Source organism: Salarias fasciatus, chromosome 12 (genome assembly GCF_902148845.1).
Source record: "Salarias fasciatus chromosome 12, fSalaFa1.1, whole genome shotgun sequence".
In the NCBI taxonomy this organism is placed as follows: Eukaryota; Metazoa; Chordata; class Actinopteri; order Blenniiformes; family Blenniidae; genus Salarias; species Salarias fasciatus.
In genome coordinates this window covers 2,131,997-2,152,863 of record NC_043756.1, presented here as the reverse complement: position 1 = coordinate 2,152,863, position 20,867 = coordinate 2,131,997, and the positions used below count along the sequence as shown (strand labels likewise).

At 54.9% G+C, this 20,867-nt stretch overlaps 1 protein-coding gene across 2 annotated transcripts; it reads left to right on the top strand.

Annotated features, from left to right (window-relative positions):
• The first annotated feature begins 3,172 nt into the window (after positions 1 to 3,172).
• On the top strand, positions 3,173 to 20,557 carry bmp2k (BMP2 inducible kinase). Of its 2 annotated transcripts, XM_030105574.1 has the most exons (17): positions 3,173 to 3,888; positions 3,919 to 4,091; positions 7,829 to 7,947; positions 8,424 to 8,529; positions 8,638 to 8,780; positions 9,725 to 9,846; positions 10,141 to 10,222; positions 10,401 to 10,533; positions 10,772 to 10,875; positions 10,971 to 11,050; positions 11,128 to 11,285; positions 11,651 to 11,805; positions 11,907 to 12,032; positions 13,021 to 13,223; positions 13,417 to 13,589; positions 14,209 to 14,328; positions 18,933 to 20,557. In XM_030105574.1, the coding sequence occupies exons 2-17, from the start codon at positions 3,941 to 3,943 to the stop codon at positions 20,285 to 20,287; spliced, it is 3,330 nt and encodes a 1,109-aa protein (XP_029961434.1). In that variant the 5' UTR covers positions 3,173 to 3,888; positions 3,919 to 3,940; the 3' UTR covers positions 20,288 to 20,557. The 2 variants fall into 2 exon arrangements, with proteins under 2 accessions (XP_029961434.1, XP_029961435.1); XM_030105575.1 differs by having other exon boundaries at positions 3,174 to 4,091; positions 13,420 to 13,589.
• Positions 20,558 to 20,867: the final 310 nt, after the last annotated feature.

The following is a 20,867-nucleotide window of genomic DNA, read 5'->3' as shown; positions in this document are numbered from 1 at the left end:
CAGCTCCCCCTCAGCTCCTCCTCAGCTCCTCCTCAGCTCCCCCCCAGCTCCCCCCAGCTCCTCCTCAGCTCCCCCTCAGCTCCCCCTCAGCTCCCCCCCAGCTCCTCCTCAGCTCCCCTCAGCTCCCCCCCAGCTCCTCCTCAGCTCCCCCTCAGCTCCTCCTCAGCTCCTCCTCAGCTCCCCCTCAGCTCCTCCTCAGCTCCTCCTCAGCTCCCCCCCAGCTCCCCCCCAGCTCCTCCTCAGCTCCCCCTCAGCTCCCCTCAGCTCCCTCAGCTCCTCCTCAGCTCCCCCTCAGCTCCCCCTCAGCTCCCCCTCAGCTCCTCCTCAGCTCCCCCTCAGCTCCTCCTCAGCTCCTCCTCAGCTCCTCCTCAGCTCCCCCCCAGCTCCCCTCAGCTCCCCCTCAGCTCCCCCTCAGCTCCCCCCCAGCCCCCCCTCAGCTCCCCCCCAGCTCCCCCTCAGCTCCCCCCCAGCTCCCCTCAGCTCCCCCTCAGCTCCCCCTCAGCTCCCCCTCAGCTCCTCCTCAGCTCCCCCTCAGCTCCTCCTCAGCTCCCCCCCAGCTCCCCCTCAGCTCCCCCTCAGCTCCCCCTCAGCTCCCCCTCAGCTCCCCTCAGCTCCCCCTCAGCTCCCCCTCAGCTCCTCCTCAGCTCCCCCTCAGCTCCCCCTCAGCTCCTCCTCAGCTCCTCCTCAGCTCCTCCTCAGCTCCCCCCAGCTCCCCTCAGCTCCCCCCCAGCTCCCCCTCAGCTCCCCCTCAGCCCCCCTCAGCTCCCCCTCAGCTCCCCCCCAGCTCCTCCTCAGCTCCCCCTCAGCTCCCCCTCAGCTCCTCCTCAGCTCCTCCTCAGCTCCCCCCCAGCTCCCCCCCAGCTCCTCCTCAGCTCCCCCTCCGCTCCCCCCCAGCTCCCCCTCAGCTCCCCCTCAGCTCCCCCTCAGCTCCCCCTCAGCTCCTCCTCAGCTCCTCCTCAGCTCCTCCTCAGCTCCTCCTCAGCTCCCCCTCAGCTCCTCCTCAGCTCCTCCTCAGCTCCCCCTCAGCTCCCCCTCAGCTCCTCCTCAGCTCCTCCTCAGCTCCTCCTCAGCTCCTCCTCAGCTCCCCCTCAGCTCCCCCTCAGCTCCTCCTCAGCTCCTCCTCAGCTCCTCCTCAGCTCCTCCTCAGCTCCTCCTCAGCTCTTACGTAATCCTGAAGACTGACCTGGATCTGGAGAAAAGCTCCCGTCTCTCGATGCTGCTGCAGCGGTTTGACTCTGCAGCTCTGACTGCTGCTGGCGCCTCCGGCGTTCCTTCCAATCAGTTCTACAGTTTTGTTGTACATTGTGTGGTGATGGTATTCGATTCTGAGAGGTTTCGTCTGTCACTCATGCTGCTCTGTGAGAAAGCATTACCAACCGAAACCCTTCGACCAAGACTCCTGAAGAAATACACAATTAAGATAAATAAGATAAAATAAAATAATGGAGAGACTCTGAGGACGCTCTGCCCCAAACATCTGTGCTCTCATCAAGTGAAACTGAATGATCAGAGTGCCGTCACTTTTAAAGACTAATTTCAAAGAATTTAATGTCCAGGACACACGTAATAAAGCCTCTCCACAGAAAACAACATCATGAATCCAAGTGCTGTGCATAATGACCATTAAAAGGGAAAACAAACAAAAAATGAAAGACAATATGCTCACAAAGTGTTATTAACTTGTTACAGAAGAGGACCACTGTAGAGAACCGAAGACCCGACTGCTCATGTGCATTCATATATGTAAAAAGGAGATGTGAAAAAACAGAGGAAGAAAATGCAAGATTGGAAATAATGAAGACATAAATGTGACAGTAAAGAAACAGTGTCACAGTATTTTTAAATGGTGTGTTTATTGACAGTCTAAATAAATAAATAAATGTCAGATGAAAACAAAATACAGAAATATATAATTTGGGGAAAAGAAAACGTGAAAGTAAAACAATACAGAAATAAAATCAAATCAAATAAATAATACAGGCATAGAAATTAATGAGGAAAGAAATTTAAAGAATCACAAAATGAATATTCATTCAAATTCACAAACTGAATTTAACTGAAAATGACGAAGTATATATATATGTGTGTGTGTGTATATGTATATGTATATATATATATATATATATATATATATATATATATATATATATATATATATATATATATATATATATATATATATATATCTTTAGTCACATTTTATAGGTTTATACACCAACATTTTTTGTATTATTTATTGGCATATAAATTTATTTATTGAACCACTTTTATAATTCTGTATTTATTTTTAATTATGGCAGTTTCGGTCCTCCGTAGACCACAGTCATTTCCTCAAAAAGGGAACTTAAGTCTGGTTTAAATCCAACTTCGTAAAAAGATCATCCTCATGTTAAAGGTGCTGTAGGCAGGATTTTGCTAGTCAATGCTAATTTTTCTGTGTTTTCTTTGGATTAAATGTTAGAGTATCCATTGATAATCCTTTAGGAGTGTAGCATAACTGCACTACTGCGAGGGCGCAGCGTTTCGATCTGTCTCTGTTCTGAGTTGAAAAGGAATCTCGACCGCTCCCGGTATGTTTAACCAATCAGAAGAACCCCTGAGGCTCTATCCTGATTGGTCGAGGGGCGGTGCTTCAAAGCTCTGCTTCTCGTGAACGCGCTTGAGGAAGTCCAGTCCCGCATATTTACCTGCCTCGTCGGACATACATCAAAACTCCACGGAGGACACCGTCTGTTTCTACTGTAATTCTTAAAAAAAGGCTTTGACCCCAGGCTCGCCGTGAAAAGGTCACAGGTGAATCAACCCACCGGCGCAGGCGGCTGTGACACTGCCGGCCTCGCTCGGCACCCCGAGGTGGGCACGACTTCGGGTTTCAAATCGCCGTCTTGGATGGGTCAAATAGCCATCTTGAGAAGGTAATCCTGCGGCACCTTTAATATGAATGAAAAAAAGTCTGATTTCCAACATTTGAGGAAGAACTCTGAAAAAAAAAATCATCACTCAGTCAGAATAAAATAATTAACATTTTTGCTGGTGGCACTAAATTACTTCCATACAGTTGTGGCACTGACCATCCTCCATACCACTGCGGCACTCCTCTGCCCTCATACCAGTGTCTCGACGGAGAGTCTGGACCTGGCGTTCTGATCCAATCATAATGCCGGGGGGGCGGGGCTCTGTCATGCTAGGTTGTCCCTCTCTCTGGGTAAATAACAAACCACCCGCCGTTAGCTGAAGTGACCCGGATCCAGCTGAGCAGGTCTCCCGGGTCTGAGCGGGACTCCCGGAGCTGAGCAGGTCTCCCGGGTCTGAGCAGGACTGAGCAGAACCGTTCGCTGCTCTGGAGGTGGCTGGTCCGGGTCGGAGTGGACCCGCCGCGGCTCCCTCGGCGAGGCTCCTCGTTAGCGGCTAAAGCAGCTAGCAAGCTAACAGCCGCGGAGCTCGAGGGAAGTGGACCAACAAGTCCCGGACCAACAAGTCCTACACCGGGTACGTTCCGGATCTCAAAGCTCCCGGACCGGATAAGTTCCAGACCCGACGAACCCGGCAGTGGACAAGTACCAGATTACAGAACTCCTGGACCGAGTAAGTCCCGGACCGGAACCGGACCGCTCCCAGACCGACCCGCTGCTTACAAAGCAGCGTGTTTAGGGGAACTAATGCCCGACTGACCCGAACAGACACCCCGAACACGAGGTCCTCTGGAGTCCGGGTCCGGAAGCAGTCAGAGTCTGGAACCGGGACCGGGAGCCATTATTAGAGTCCGGATCCGGGACCAGGAGCCGGGGCTGGCCCTCAGTTGATGACCCATCCAGCGACACAGAGCGGCCCCCCCAGCAGAAGCCCCGGAGCATGCAGGGTCCGTAGGACGGGTCCGTGAGGGGGGCGTTACGTCGGACGGTTCGGATCGGTTTGGTGGTCTGCCAGCAGGAACTGAGACATGAAGAAGTTCTCCAGGATGCCCCGGTCCGAGAGCGGGGGTCTGGGGGGCGGATCCGGCTGCAGCTCCGGATCCGGGGTCCACAGCTACCTGGGCAAGGTGTTCGCAGTGGGCCGGTACCAGGTGACCGTGGAGGAGCTCATCGCAGAGGGTATGTGCCCCCCCCCCCCCCCCCCCAACACACACACACACACACACACACACACACACCTGTTTAACCCAAACCCTCATTCAAAGAGCTGCAGCTTCATCCAGAGACCATACACTTGGGGGGAAAGTTAAGGACAGTTCAGTGTGTGTGTGTGTGTGTGTGTGTGTCAGTTTGGTCCTCCTGATTCATCCACTGACTGTCTGTAAACCGTGACAGACTCCGGGACGGGCAGCGCCGGCGTGCGCGAGCCGAGCTGGTGCATGTGAGACAAACAGGAAGTGGCTTCGTCTGTCCGTCGGGCTGAAACACTCTCCTGCTCTCCTGCTGTTTGTTTGCAGCCGGTGTGTGAAAGTGGGGTTTTTGGTGCTTGTAATCAGAGTACAGGGATCAAACTGTGTAACTGTGTGTGTCCCATGCAGCTGTGTTGGTACCACCCCCCCCCCCCCCCCCCCCCCCCCACACACACACACACACCACACACACACACACACACACAACACACACACACACACACCCTCAGGGTGACAACGGTCCTCCTTCTGTGTCAACATAAAGCTTTGTCATGTTGTAATAATGCTGTCTTCATCCAGCGTGCTCACACATGTTCACTTCAGTGTGCTCACACACACACACACACACACACACACACACACACACACACACACACACACACACACTCTGATTCTGTAACCTCTTGTTTTCTGAAGCCAGTTCAGGTTTCATTCCTTCATCGAGGCGTCACAGGAGCCACCTCGGGGTGAGAGCAGCGGTAAGGTGGGAGTGTGTGATTTCGTCGATGTGGCGCTGCGGGGTTTTACCGCACGGCCCTGCGTGAAGCGAAGGCGCTTTGAACCTCCTCGGCTCTGTGTCGTAATCGTCCTCACCGAGAGGCAAGAGGAGCGAAAAATGAGGAAGTGCTGTGGCAAACATGGCTGCATGTGGATATCACACACACACACACACACACACACACACACACTCCCCGAGCCGGGTCATGTGAGGAGGCCGGTTTGACTACCAGCAGGACTAGTTACCGCTGACCTTTGATCATCAAAGGAGTCGCTTCTGTTCCTCTCACTTTGTCTGAGGAAGAGATTAAATGACGGAAACGGCTTGAAATTAAATGCAGAGTTAATAAATTAATTCCAACATTAATCTCATTGATCCGGTCCGGAGACGACCGGCAGCTGGAGCAGATACACCGCTCCTTTATCAGTCCACCTGACTGCTAAAGCTCAGGCAGGTTAGTGTCTCAGTGTTCGCACACACACTTCTAACTTCAACATCTGTAGAAATACTAAATGTTTTAAGAGCTTTAAATTATGACAACCTGTTTTACAACCTGTCATTTCTTTAATGGTTGTTTTTCTGACTGTTACTGACTTCCACCCACAGTTTTCTTTGTGGTTAAACTTAGGGGGAAAAAAAAGAAGAGTTTGTATCGTTTATCTGCATCTCGAGAAAAGAACAAGGAGACAGAGTTCTGGGTGCGAACAGTGTTTCCACCGCTCAAGGCGCAGCGATTTGAAGAGATCCACAGAGAGCTGAAGAGATCACGCCTTCAGAACCATGCTTTTTGAGTTGAAACGCCAGCGGGACCCGACCAGGGCCTCAGCCCCAGGTCTGGGTCTGGGTCTGGGTCTGGGTCTGGGTCTGGGTCTGGGTCTGGGTCAGGGTCTGGGTCTGGGTCTGGGTCTGGGCTTCAGGAGACGCTGCCTCTGAAGCACGCCGCTCTCACGTGACGCCGTTTATCTCAGTGTGTCAGGGAGTGTGTCACTCCCACGGACTGGAGCAGAAGTCACCCGTTATTATCCTGAAGGAGCCACAAGTACAACACACACACACACACACACACACACACACACACACACACACACACGCTCAGTCTCGTATTTCTATCCTTGTGGGGACCTTCCATTGACTCCCATTCATGTCTAGCCCCTAACCCTGACCCTTACCCTAACCCTAACCCACACCACAACAAAGCCTAACCCTAAAGAAATGTTTTTGCACTTTTACTTTTTTCAGTAACAACAACATGGTCAAGAAAACACTGTTTCTCCTACTTAGGACCGGAAAAAGGTCCCACAAGGCACGTCGTTCCACGTTTTGCTATCCTTGTGGGGACATTTGGCCCCAACAAGGATAGAAATACGAGAACACACACACACACACACACACACACACACACACACACACACACACACACACACACACGAAAACAAGCTGCCACATCCAGGGGGAGGAGTATCTGCTATCTCTCTCTCCCCCTTCTCTCTCTCTCTCTGTGTGTGTGTGTCTGTGTCTGTGTCTGTGTCTGTGTCTGTGTGTGTGTGTGTGTGTGTGTGTGTGTGTGTGTGTGTGTGTGTGTGTGTGTGTGTGTTCGATGAGCCTTCTGACTTCACTTCCTTAAAGAAAACAGGAACAGCGTGACTCTGTGGTTTCACTTCCTCTGTTCTCGGATCAGATCAGAGATATTGATCAGTGGAGCAGTTTGGAGGGAGTCCTGCTCTCAACTTGTTGTACGTGAAGTTCCAGGAGTAATGAACGACATGGAGAGCAGAGCAGGGCCGTGGCGGTCTCAGGGACCAGACGTCCTCCTGGTCTGCTCGCTGTGGTCCAGCCGGAGCCAGAGCTTTCCCTCCTGCGGGCCCTTTGACAGGCCTGGTGCTGCCGGGTTGGGGTGGGGGGGCTTGGGGGGTTCTGGGTGGGGGTTCGGCGCTGACGGTGCAGCTCCTCTGCGTTCCGAGCGCTCTGTGCCGGGGATGAATGGCCGCATTGTGCTCCTTTGTCTCCGTCCGGCGGCGGAGAAAAGCCGGTGCGACGCAGTTCTTGGTGCCGTCATGCAGCTTTGTGCCGGCTCATCCTGCCGCTGCACCTTCAGTCCCCGGCTCACCGAGGCTGGTGCCAAACGACGAGGAAGCGCACACTTCTATTCATTGTGGGTGGAGCCCTGCTCGGGTCGGGTGGAGGCTTCGTTGGAGCTGTAATCCTCCTCTGAGGGTTGGCAGCCTTTCTGCATCAGCCGGTATGATAGCAGATCTGGAGGATTCGTTGAAGCGTCGGATCAGAAAGTCTCCGTTAGACCAGGGATCTGCTGGCAGAGAGCAGCTCCTCTTCACAGCCCAGACTCCTCCTTCACTCTGTACTTCCTGCTGTCTTCCCTCCCTCCGCTCAGCGCAGAACTGCAGTGATCGGTTCAGTTACGGGTGTTATTGTAGAGTCTTCTTCAGTTTCAGAGCCCACAGAGGTCAAAGGTCACTGTGATCTCTGCAGTCACTTGATCCAGAGTCTTCTGGAAGTGTTTTAATGAAGGTGGGAGGGGTCACGAGTGACGTTATGCTTCAGAGGAACAACATCTGGACTCCAGCGGTCCGCAGAGCAGCTGTTTTGTCCTCCGTCCTCAGTCCTCTCTGCTGGCTCTCTCCTCACCTGGAGACGCTGGTCGGAGACGCTCCTGGACTTCTGGGAGGAGCTGACTAGTGTGATGTGTTGAGATGTTGTGTGTGTGTGTGGTGTGTGTCATTTGAAAGCCGTTGCGGTCCCTGGCAGTTCCCGCCTCTCAGCGGTGCCAACAGGAAGTACGAGGAGCTGGAGTTCAGACCGCGAGTGAAACCCGAACCTCGAACTCCAGATGTGTCCCCGGTGGCCTTCGCACCGCTGCTCGGCGGAGGCGTGCGGACGGCACAGAGGTCCGGACGCTGAACGTAATCCGGTTTGTGGTCTTGTGTCCTCAGGGGGCTTCTCGGTGGTCTTCCTGGCCCGCACGCACAGCGGCGTCCGCTGCGCTCTCAAACGGATGTACGTCAACAACGTCCCCGACCTGAACGTGTACAAGAGAGAGATCACCATCATGGTAAGGAGGCCTGGCGGCGTGCGACCCAGCACGGACCTGTAGACGGGTCCTAATCCCAGGCGTGTGGAGCGTTCGAGGCCGACCCGTCGGGACGCCGTTCGGGGCGTGTCCGTTTGCTCAGCGCACCGCCGTCTCTCCGCTCACGCTGGATTTTATCAGCCGGCGAGCAAACACTGCCGGGCTTTAATCTGCCCAATAAAACAAGTCAGGGAGATTAGAGGCATTAGGAGAGCAGCGGCTGTGAGAACGGCGCCGTTATTCCACATGACAGAGGAGAACTGATTGAATCCAGTCCGTCCTTTCAGACGCTCCTCTCTCTGATCGGGATCGCTCTGGTTCCCATCGTCAGCCGTCCGATCAGAAAGCCTCGGCCCTGATCAGACTGGATGTTGACTATCGGCTGATTCTTGTTCCTGAGGACCGCCGCGCTCTGGGCGAGGCGGTCCTGACGGGTCTGGTGTGTCCCTGCTGTGCAGAAGGAGCTGTCGGGCCATAAGAACATCGTGGGCTACCTGGACTCCATCATCAGCTCGGTGTCGGACAGCGTGTGGGAGGTGCTGATCCTCATGGAGTACTGTAAAGGTATCGACTCGCCTCGTCCTCCGGACCGTCCGCCGGGCCTCACCCTGCGGTTGGTGTGAGTTAACCTGGCCTCTCCTGCCCCCCGCCCCGCCCCGCCCCCCCGGGCAGCCGGCCAGGTGGTGAAGCAGATGAACCAGCGGCTGAGCGTGGGCTTCAGCGAGGCCGAGGTCCTCCACATCTTCTGCGACACCTGCGAGGCCGTGGCCCGCCTGCACCAGTGCAAGACCCCCGTCATCCACCGAGACCTGAAGGTGAGCCGCACCGTCCCAGGACCGCCGGGGAGGGGGCGGGGCTTAGCAGTTGCCTCGGCTCGGCCCACACGGCTTACGTAACGCCGCAGGAACACAAAGGGGCACAGAGGCCCATCAGGGCCCACCGGGGGAGACCGGGGGGGACCGGGGGAACCGGGGGAACCGGGGGCAGAGTCCTCTCAGCGCGGCCTGGTTCCAGCCGGTCACATCCAGTCAAACCACTTCTGAAGTGTAACGCTTAAGAGAATCACACCGAATTTCTAGTTTTTTAAAAAAGAAGAAATTGCAAAAATACCTTGAGAGTAACTTCAGAGTATTTAGTGAAAGATTTTTTTTTCAGTATTTTAACAGAAACGTCATAATGAAACACACGGTGTGTGTTTGTGTTTATGAGAAGTTCAGTTTCAGATTTTACTGCATGTCTTTATTTTCTTTTACTGATGCGTTCAGCTGTTATAATGAACTGTTTTTATTCTGGGAGAAAATAGTTCTCAAATCTGGTCTCTTGTCCGATGAACATTAAATTCATTAAATGTAAACTTCTCAATGATGAAAACTGTTGTAAAAACTTCTCAGTTTAAAGTTTTTGAGTATTTTTCTGCCAAACTCTTTCAAACATGGGTTAAATGAGTGTTAAATTCTGAAAATTATTTAATATTGGATAGTTAAAAAAATGATGGACTAATCAAACTGAGTGTTGAACGGTTGTTAGACTGGCTGAAGTGTTTTTACTGTGGTCTTTAAGCGGTTTCAGAATGTGGTGAAGGAACGACGGTGAAGCTGGTTTCTCCTGTGGTCTTGTCCTGGAAGACGTCTTCTCTTCCGTCTCTTTATCACTCGATCGCTCCCCTGAGATAGCGAGGCCGAGCTCCATGGCCTGGGAGAACCAAGTGTGTGACGCGTCTGAAGTGTGTGTGTGTGTGTGTGTGTGTGTTTGCTCCCAGGTGGAGAACATCCTGCTGAACGACCAGGGGAACTACGTGCTGTGCGACTTCGGCAGCGCCACTCACAAAGTGCTGCTGCCACATAAAGAGGGAGTGAGCGCCGTGGAGGACGAGATCAAGAAGTAGGTTCCTGCCGTCCACACGGGGAACCAGGAGAACCTGGACTTTACTGTCCTCACTGACCTTTCATGCCCGTTGAGTAAAGTTTGTGCCGTTCAGCCGCCTCCTCCTACAGACGTAAACCTGCTTTTATTATCCCAGCCTCCCGATGGAAGGATAAAAAATCTGATTGAGCAGAAGAGCAGCAGCAGTCCTGCTCTGCAGCTGTCCCTGGCGGTTCTCCGGTCCCGGGTGGAACCGCCGGGCCGACCCGTCCCTCCTGTAACCTGTAGCCTGTCTGTCGGTCCGTCCCGCAGGTACACCACCCTGTCGTACCGGGCGCCCGAGATGATCAACCTGTACACAGGAAAAGCCATCACCACCAAGGCCGACATCTGGGTGAGACGCTGCAGCCCCGCCCCCTCTGAGACCCCCTGGAGGCCCCGCCCCCTGGAGGCCACGCCCCCTGGAGGCCACGCCCTGCACTTCAAAATGACGTCTCTGGCTGTTTCACTGTATCATTTGCTCCACTAAATGTGTGTGCGTGTGTGTGTGTGTGTGTGTGTGTCCTCCACAGGCGCTGGGATGCTTGTTGTACAAGCTGTGTTTCTTCTCGCTTCCGTTCGGGGAGAGTCAAGTGGCCATTTGCGACGGAACCTTCGTGGTTCCGGACAACTCCAGATTCTCCTTCAAGCTGCACTGCCTGATCCGTGAGCTCCTCCTCCTCCTCCTCCTCCTCCTCCTCCTCCTCCTCCTCCTCCTCCTCCTCCTGCAGCAGAGCCGCTGTCTTTGTCCTGTAACCGTCTCGTGATCCTCACGCCTCCCGATCCTGTTTGAACCAGTCGCTTCAGTCCTCTGCTCGCTTCCTGCTCCGCCACACGGCGCAGCAGCTCCCCCCGGTGGGCGGACGGGCGCCGTGCCTCAGCCTGCTCTGTGCCTCTGTTCCAGGATACATGCTGGAGCCGGACCAGGAGAAGAGGCCGGACATCTACCAGGTGTCCTACTTTGCCTTCAAGCTCGCCGGGAAGGACTGTCCCGTGCCAAACCTCTTTGTGAGTGAGCGAGCGTGGCGTGGCGTGGCGTGGCGCGGTGCGGCGCACGTCCCCGGCGAGCCGTCGCTAACGCCGCCTCATCGCTCCTTTTCCAGAACTCTCCCATCCCGACGTCGCTGCCGGAGCCGCTCACGGCCAGCGAGGTGGCGGCCAAGAAGAGCATGACTAAAGCCAGGTACGCCGCCCCCCCCAGAGGGCGTGGCCCCCGCCGGCCCCGCGCCGCGCTCCTCACCCGCCGCCGTGTCTCCGCAGGATCACCGATGCGGTGGGCCCCACCGAGACGTCCATCGCGCCCAGGCAGAGGCCCAAAGCGGCCAACAGCAACGCGCTGCCGCTGGCCAACACCGTCACGCCCGTCAAGATGACCGTGCCCGCCGCCGCCGCCGCGCCCGTCAGCAACGGGCAGAAAGGTGAGAGGCAGGAGGAGGCGGGTCACAGCGGCTGCTGCAGGCGTGGAGGCTCGCTGCGTCACACAGCTCCACCCTTCTGGACTGAAAAACCATTTCTAAATGTTTACGAGTAAAAAAGTCAAAATATGTTTTAACTGTAAACCAATGAGGGAGTTTCAGCAGCAGCTGGGCTGTGGACTCAGACACAGAAGCTCTACGCTGCAGATGTGGCGAGGAGAGGAAACGATCATGAATGATCGAGGCGTTAATCCTGGTGCAGCGTTTGTGAACTCTGTGGCGCTGCATGAGACGGACCGAGAGCGGCGCCGGCCGCAGGTCACTTCAAAATGTGAGTGAACTTTGGTTTTCCCGTCTCCCGTCCCCAGCTCCCACTCCCGGATCGGCGGCGCCGCCGCTGCAGCCCCAGGCCGGCAGCCAGCAGCACCGGGTGCTGCAGCAGCTGCAGCCCGGAGACCTGCGGCTGCAGCAGCTGCAGCAGCAGCAGCAGCACGCCACCGCGCAGCAGTTCCAGTACCTCCAGGTACACACTCCGCCCCCCACACGCACACACCCACACACACACACACACACACCCACACTCCCCTCGCCGCCGCCGCTGACGGGCCGCCTCTGCGCTGTCAGTACCAGCAGGCCGTGCAGCAGTCCCTGCAGCTCCAGCAGCTCCAGCAGCAGCAGCAGCAGCAGCAGCACATGATGATGCCGCCTCTGTACCAGCAGCAGGTGGCGCAGGCGCAGTACGCCGCCATGGTGAGTTCCTCCTCGTCCTCCTCCTCCTCGCTCCGAGCCGGGACGCCGTGGGCGGCGCTCCGATCCAGTGACAGCCGAGCAAACGGAGACGCAGCGTGAAGCCCCGCCGAGCGCTCCGTTTTATTTAATCACAGAACGGCCCGACTTTGCTCTCGCTGGCAGCCGGTCCGACTCGCCGCCGTCTCGCCGCGCCTCGGCCAAGCAGACGCTCCAACTTCCCGCTGAATCTCTCCAAATATGCAGAGAAACTCCTATTTACGCAGCCGCCGAATCAAACACACAAACACAGGTCCTCCAAATGTGCAGTGCGAGGGCGCCGCCATTTTTAGTTTGTTTCTGAGCGAGCACTTACCATCTGTTTTCTTTCCGAGGCAATCTGCTCCGAGCCGCGCCGCCGGGGACAGAACTCTTCTCTCAGACTCCAGATTCACTTCACAACCCGCTGCACACGCTTCGGCGGCTTCACCTTTTGGAGACTTTTAACCAGTTTTCTCGCCTCTTTATTTCAACTGTTTTGACTCTTTAAACAGTTTTTATTTAGCTTTTTTCTCAGTTTTAGCTACATGAGGCATTTTTTTCTCCAGTTTTATCCATCTTTAGCTTGTTTTACATGTTTCTGCTGGTTGTTTTCGGCTGTTTTAGGCGTTTTTAAGCTGTTTGTACGGATTTGCGCTGCGTTACCTTTTCTCTTCACATCGGGCTCGCTGACATCTCCGTGGACAAAGAAGAAGTTTACCCAGTTAAAGAGCGCAGGAGCTGATTTTTAAGCACTCCTTCGCCCGGGAATGACTGGCGTCTTTGATCCAGCTGTCTGTGTCCTGTTTGACTCTCGTCCCTCCGTCCCTCCCCACCCCCCCCTCCACTGCGTCCCCCCAGCCTCCAGACCACAGCTGGACTCTCACGGCATTTTGTCATCAGTGCACCATGAACTCAGCGGTCCGTCCCTCATTCCCGTCCCTCTCTTGTCCCTGTCGTCCGTCCCCGACAGCTGCAGCAGTACCAGCAGGCGTTCGTCCAGCAGCAGCAGCAGCAGCAGCAGCCCCCCCTCCCCTACATGTCCTCCCCTCTTGACTTCCAGATCCCTCTGGGCTCCTTTAACGCCGCCTCGCTGGGAGCAGGGCCGGCTCCGGTGGGGGGGCCGTCCCCCGTGGGGGGGGCGTCTCCAGTGGAGCCCCCGTACTCGAACCCCAGGTGAGTTAAGCTCCATCACTCCAGTTTGGAACGCTTCATATTTTTAGCTGTTTTGTTGTTTTTTTTCATTTCATGAACAGTTTTCTGTATTTTACCACAGTTACTCAGCTTTTTCCTCGTTTACTCCTCTTTTCCACTTCTGTCTTTACCTTTTAAAGCAAAACAAAGCTAAAGCGTGTTGTGTGTCTGTCAGCAGCAGGAGCCCCCTGCTGGCCACAGAGGAGATGGCCCCGCCCCCCCACAGCTGCGGCAGTGCGGTCAGTAACCCCCCCGACATGTCGGGCTGGAACCCCTTCGGGGAGGACAACTTCTCCAAGCTGACGGAGGAGGAGCTGCTGGACCGGGAGTTCGACCTGCTCAGAGCCAGTGAGTCCGCCGGTTCAGCCCAGAGACGCCAAATTCCACCTCGCGGTCCCGGAAAGGCCTCGTTCGTTCAGCTCAGCGAGCAGGAAGGGTTTGCAGAGTCCTCCAGAAGAGGAGCGTCAAAATAAGAGTTCAGTATTCATAAATCAAACTTCAACGATGTTAAAAACTGGATTAGTGGTTAAAGTTAAAGTGTCGAACCAACAAGATCCGAGAGTGACAAAAACGAGTCCAAACTTACTCAAAGGCTTCAGCGGCTCCCGCTCTGAGCGGGTGACGTCCGTTACTGAGAATAAAAGCGCCGACTCCAGCTGTTCTTGGACGAACGAGGACAGAACGCTTTGAAACGCTGCTTCCTGTGGTCCACTGACAGGCATCAAACACAGGAAGCATTTCCATGTTTTTAATCTGCTCTAATCCTGTTCGGCACACTTCTAATTATTAATCTCATGAATATTCATGAGGCGCGGCGCGGCGGCGAGCGTCACCGCGGCCGGGCGCCGAGCTTCTCTCACATCCGTCGAACTTTCCTGATTGAAGAGTTTGGAACATGAAAGCTTCAGGTTGAAAGGACAGGAAGTGGATTGGCGGTGTGCGGTCTGACTGTGGTGTCTCTGAACAGAGAAGCCCGCGGAGCCTCCGGGCGGCGTGGACGTGGACCGACCCGCCGCCGCCGCCCCCGCCTCCGGCCGGCCCCCGTCACAGGACCTCTTCGGCTCCATTCCTTTCGTGGCCAACGCAGGCAAGTCTTAGAGGAGAGTCTGCCCCCCCCACCCCCTCCCCCCGCCCCCCCACGAGGACCCAACACTGTGGAGCCGCCCCCCCAGCAGAACCCCGGTCCAGCAGACGGCGGAGCTCCGGCGCTCGCTCCGCTCTCCTCCGGCCGGCTCCTGGAAACCTGCTCCGACAACCTGGGGAGAGGGAGGAGGCGCGGGGGGGATGGAGGGCACTGCACACACACACACACACACACACACACACACACACACACACACACACACACACAGAACACCAGGAAGTGCTGAGCAGAGGGGGCTTTCCGAGCGCTTCTTCCTGATGCCAGCGATCTCCACCATTCGTTTAGCGACCCTTGACCTTTGATCTTCACACGATAAGATCCGCCAGTAGGGGGCTCCAGATGCTCAGCTGTGTTCTCGTCCTGCAGAACCAGGGTCAGCATCAGTTTTGGGCCTGTTGGCTTCAGAAAGTCTCCTCAGACTCCCTCAGAGTGGAGGTTTAGAACTCGTGCACCAGGCTGCCCCCTGGTGGACAAACCCACACCTGCAGCCATTGAGCCTGCAGCTGGCGCTCCGGATTCTTCCCTCTGCTGAGCTTTCTTTCTGCCCGTGGGCCACAGGTTTGACACCCCTGATGTTTCTCTGAACTTTACAGTAGTCATACACACACTTAAACACACACACACACACTCTCATGCTCACAGGAAGTGCAGTGTTCCTCCGTGCGTCGCAGCAATAAGCCTGGTGCCTCTGTACTCGCTCTGCTCCTTCAATGTGAACTGGGCTCTATTTTGATAGTCCTGTAGAAAAACTGAGTCGTAGAAGATATTTATGAAGAAACCGCTTCGGCGCTTCAGCACGTGTTCTCCGGAGGCGGAGAGCAGTCGGTTCATCTCCAGCAGGCCCGCCACGACCGTCTTAGATTAGAATAACCCAAGTTAACAATGCAATATAAGCCTATGAGCTGCTGAATGTAGGTGTGGGGGTGTCGGGTTACGCTGCATGGACCGAGACTCTGAGGGAGGCGGCGGCCGGCTGGCGTGAAGAAGTCCCTTTTGGATCAGCCGTTGGCGCTGCCCGGGCGTCACAGGGACGCCCTGCGCTTCCGTCTCGTTGCTCTGACAGGGCGGGTGTGTGCGCATGCAAGTGTGTGTGTGTGTGTGTGTGAGTGTGTGTGTGATGGAGCGCCTCCGCCCTCAGTGGGTCCAGTGTGGGTCGGCTGCAGAGGGTTTTAATGAGAAGCACCAGCATCGTGTCCGTCCATCCCGGCTCCGCAGGCCCTCTGGACTGGATCCGTCCGGTCTATTCTCTCACACACACACACACACACACACACACACACACTCACACGTGGATGAAAAGGGCTAAAAGAAACAGTCCAAATAACTGAGAAGGCTAAAACTGCTCGTTGTTCTTAAATTAGCTTGAAAAAAGTTTACTGCAGCTTTAAACTGTCGTCATGAAACTTCATACGTTGTTTTTTTAACGTGTAGAAACTTCACGAGTCTGTTTTCTTACAAGTGGAAAGTTAGAAAAACGACTCTTATCAGTCAGAAATGTGCAAATTTTAACAACTTGATCTGATCCCATCAGGTTCAGTCCATCTCACACACACACACACACACACACACACCCCCCATCGGACTCGTGAATGGTGCCATTGCTGTTGTGTGTGCGGCCAGATCCATACACTCCGGCGCGTCGCGGGGCTGTATGTGTTCCAGTGTGTGTTGGTGTGGAGGTAAGTGTGCAGAGCAGCGTCCGCCGTCGCGTCGCCGCGGTTCGTCTCTCCGTCTCGCCGCGGCGCCACTGTTGTCTTCAGACGGCCATACTCAGAAACATCTTGTTGGTGTGTACTGGTGGATGGATGAAACACAGAAAGGGATGACCAGAGCCATTAACTACACTTTATCCTTCTTTTTTTAATGTACAAAGAGAGAGGAGGTCCTTTGGGAGCATTTGTGGGATGAACAAGCAGAACATGTTGCGTTTCGTTTACATTTCCAGTTTTTATTATTATTTTTTGTGCTTTGTTTTCTCTGGTTTGTCTGGGGTTGCTTTCTCCCCGTTTTGTACCTCTCAGCTGTACGTCCTGTGCACAGGCAGTCGGAGGACTAAAAAGTTTGTTAATTCTTGAATAAATAAGTTGGGACTGGGAGTGTGAAGCAGCTCCGGTACGACCGGGAGCCCCCCGGTCCTCCTCACATATCCTGTTTCTGCAATAGACAATGTCAAAGGTCCTGTATCTTACTGTGAGTGTGAATGTATATCTTTATAGAATGTTACTGATAAATAAAATCGTTGAAAAGCAAAGTTCCCCCTGGTCCGTTCTTTGTATAGATCCTTTAAGACAAGGCTGAGGTTTGGCTCTCTCCACCACTACAACACAAGCAAGATGTTCCTGAAGGCCGTCTTAGTTCAAACCTTTCTGTCTGAACGTCTGATGGCTGCTGTGGGGCTGCGGCGGTCCGGCCAATCGGAACCAGCCTCATCGGCGCAGGTGGAGAGCATGAATACGGCGAAGTGTAAAGAGCATGGATTCGTCCTGCTAAATTCTCCAGACCTCGGTCCAGGCGGACGTCGGTGAGCAGCCGTGCAGCCGTTCAGGTTCTCATTGCCTCCCTCCGAACATGGACCCGAGGACCAAGCTGTCCAGACGGATCCCGACGGATCCACGCTCTTCCTGGATTAATTCCCCACAGACTCCCCCGGTGCGTCTTCTTGTGTTGTCGTGGTAGAGACCGCTCGGTGCGGCTTCCTCTGATTGGCCAGCAGCAAAGCTTCGCTCTGATAAGAGCCAGAAAGTCCAGATCCTGAAGAGACTAGTGCTACATGAGAACCTGGGCTGTGTTCAGCACAGCGCTGAGGGAGGTGGTCATAATGTTGTGGCTGGCCGTGTCTGCTGTCGGCTGTGAATTCTGGCCTCGCCGCTGATCAGCTCCACACACACTCCGGCCCGAGGATTCACATCACGGGTGTTCAGACCGCAGGTCTGGGAGAATCGGGACCGTTTCCAGAACCTCGTTCCGTCTACAACACCTGGAAGTGTCCCGGTGGACCGGGTCGGGTCTGTCCCTTTCAGAAGGACCATCGGAACCCGGGTGACCTTCAGGTTGACGGATGAGAGCGTTCCATCCTCCTCCAGCCAAGAGAACAATCCCGTCCCTGCTGTGAACCACTTATCTGCGTCTGCTGGAGATCTGAGACGAGGCGCTGCCTGTAATCCTGAACGGAACGAGGACAGACCCAATCTGTCTCACCCGGACATCTTCTCCCCTGATTGAACATGTTTCCATTGTTTAGAGAACATGATTACAAGTTGTAATCTGTGAGCAGTGAACAGATGCAGAGCTGCTCCTAATTCCTTTTTTTTTGTTGTTTTTTGTTTTTTTGCGACTGCCTGCTCGTCTTTATTCTCGTGTTTCATTTATCGACAAAGCTTTTGGCTAATCTGCCGGCGCGCGCTGCCAGCTTGGACGCTCCAGGATGTGGAGACGTTTCCATTCTGGTGTTCTCAGCGGGGGGTCCTCTCTCCTCCTCTGATGTGGAGCTTCCTCCAACAGGGAACAATGAATTGGCTCTTTGTGTGCGGCTCGGTTTATTCTCCATTCAGCTGGAAGCCGTCCACTTGCTAATGAGGCTAATTTCTAAGTTGCTATTATGCAAATCTCTTGGAAATAAACGGACACAAGTTTTCCCTCAAACGCCAATTCCAGGGAAGAATTTATAGATATGGAGGAGAGAGGAGAGGGAACGACGGAACAGAGCTTTACTTTTCAGAGTGGAGGGGCGAAGCCGCGGGGTCACGGCCCACAATTCACAGCAGCTTTCTCAACATATTGACTCGACTGCATCCTCATCCTCGCCTTCAGATGTGACGGATTACAGAGGAAGTCTGCAGCGTCTTCTGGCTCGTGCCGCAAAGCCAGATTTATCAAGAAGAAGATGAGAAGTAGAGCAAAGAAACATTTTAGCACATTTCTGTACATTGCTTAGAGGTTTTAGGCACATTTTTTAAAACTCTTTTCTTGTGATTTGAGCCATTTCTAGTTCACCTTTTTTTTTTTTTTGTTTGAGCAATTCAAGCGGTTGTTGGAGAAATTTATCCATTTCTATCTGTTTTAGTATTTTCTCTGGACACAAATCAGACTTCTAGTTTCACTGGCATGGCTCTCAGTCACAGCAAAGTCACATTTTTAAAGCCAATTTACCAATATTTTCAGTTTTATTCTCAGTGGTTTTATCTGTTCAAGATCTTCTATTACAATGCTTTAATAGTTTCCACATCAAAGTACTTTATTTGGATTTAATCCTGGTTGTTTTACCAAGAGGAGACTTTCTCTGGAGGTGAAAGACGATTCGACCTTCCTTTACTTCTAGCTGAACATCTGGACCTTCAGCTGAGAGAAAGGAGCCGATTCTCCTCTCGTCAGAATCCAGCTTTTAACCAGGAGTAACGGGGTCGCATTCATTCATATAGATTAAAGATTAGTGTTTCACTGTGATTCATCAAAATTAATTCACAGCAACCCTGAGATATTGATCAAAATGTCGTATTGTTACACAACTTGTAACTCTCTGGTGTGTGTGTGTGTGTGTGTGTGTGCAGGTCTGGCAGTACCGGCGGCCGATCAGACCGCTGAGGAGGCCACCGCCGCCGCTCCACCTGGAGAGGACTCGAGGCCGACGGCGGCCAAGGAGCCGCGGTCCGTGAAGAAGCACACCTGCAGACCAGGTGAAGAGTCCGAGAGCGACTTCGAGTCCGACCCCCCGTCGCCAAAAAGCAGCGAGGACGAAGACCCGGAGGAGGACGAGGCCCTGAACAGCGAGCACGGCGACGACACCGAGCCGGAGAACCTGGGACAGCGGCCGCTGCTGATGGACTCGGAGGACGAGGGGGACGAGGACGAAGACAAGCACAGCTCCGACTCCGAGTCCGACCGCAGGAGAGTCAAGAGCTTCTCCAAGAGAGCGGGAGGCGGCGGCGGCGGACGTCCTCCGGCGGCGTCCGGCACGGCCCTGATCACCCCGCCCGAGTCGCCCGGCGGAGCCGGAGCCGTGGCGGCCGTGGACGCGTTCGGCGCCGTTCCGTTCCTCCGGTCGGCCTCGCCCGCCGCTCCCCCAGAGACCGCCGACATCTTCGCCAAAGCGCCTTTCAGACAAGTCAGTCAGGAGGAGCGGGCCGCGGACGACTTCGACGTTTTCACCAAAGCGCCGTTCAGCCGCAACCTGTCGAAGACGGGCAGCGTGCCGGCGGGCCAGACGCCGCCCGTGTCCCCCGAGGCCATCGACGTCTTTGGCTTCTCGCCCTTCCAGCCGGGGCCCGGCGGACCGCCGCCCGCCACCTCCCGGAGTGCCGAAGACATCTTCCGCTCGGCGCCGGACGAGCCGGCGAGTCCTCAGCAGCAGAGACTCAAGCAGCGCAGCCTCCAGAAGCTCTCGTCCCGCCAGAGGAAAACCAAGCAGGAGCCCGCGGCGGGCGGCAGCAACGGCAAGCGCCACCACGGCACGCCCACCGGGGGGCGCAAGGGCGGCAAGCCCACGTACCGCACGCCGGAGCGAGTCCGGAGGCACAAGAAGGCCGGGCGCCGAGACTCGCAGAGCAGCAACGAGTTCCTCAACACGTCGGACTCCAAGGAGAACATCAGCGTGGACGTGACCATGGCCGAAGGCGACGAGAAGGGCGCCGCCCTGCCGGGGGACGAGCCGCTCCTCGACCCGTTCGGGGCCAAACCCTTCCACCCCCAGTACCAGGCCTTCGGCGAGGGGAGGAGCGAGCTGGCCTCGGCCAACAGCAAGTCCTGGTCGGGCTCGCTGCACGGGCTGCTGGCCGAGAGCCGCAGCATGGACGACTTCGGCGCCGTTCCCTTCACCGAGCTGGTGGTCCACGGCGGCCCCCAGCAGCAGGCGGCGCCCGGCGACCTCGACCCCTTCGGAGCCGCGCCTTTCCCCTCCAAGCAGTGAACTCTCCAGCGTCTTCCAGCCTGACGTCCCCCGGCAGGGGGAACTCGCCACTTCTGAGCTCTGTTGGTTTGGATTTTTTTTTTTTTTTTTTCCCAGAAACCATTGCTAATGGTGTCCTAACCCTTCTTTTAAGGACCTTTTTAGTACGTATGTACGCTTGAATGAGAAAACTCAAATCCTGTGGAGCTTGTTGTCGTTTCCACATATCTTTCAGCTGTAGCCGTTTGCTGAAAAGCCTTTATGCTGCATCACAGCGAGGGAAAAGGAGAAGCCACTCTGACGCCAGACTGCGACTGGAAGCTTGATCTGCTCCTCACGGCTCGCCTTCCGATTCTACCAATACCTTTTTCTTCTGTTTCGCACCACGAAGCCTTACGAGAGCCGGGCTTTGCCTTGCTTCATAGTACCTCTGAAACCAGCCTGCGGCAGCCTTCTGTGCAGATTTCTACCATGGAGTCAACCACTTCGTTTGTTTCAGCAGACTCCTCTCTATGCATCCTCCGGTCTTTATGCAGCCATATGTGGGGGTTTTGTTGCATTATTACAATTTTAAATGCTCAAAGGGATCAATTTCTTTTGT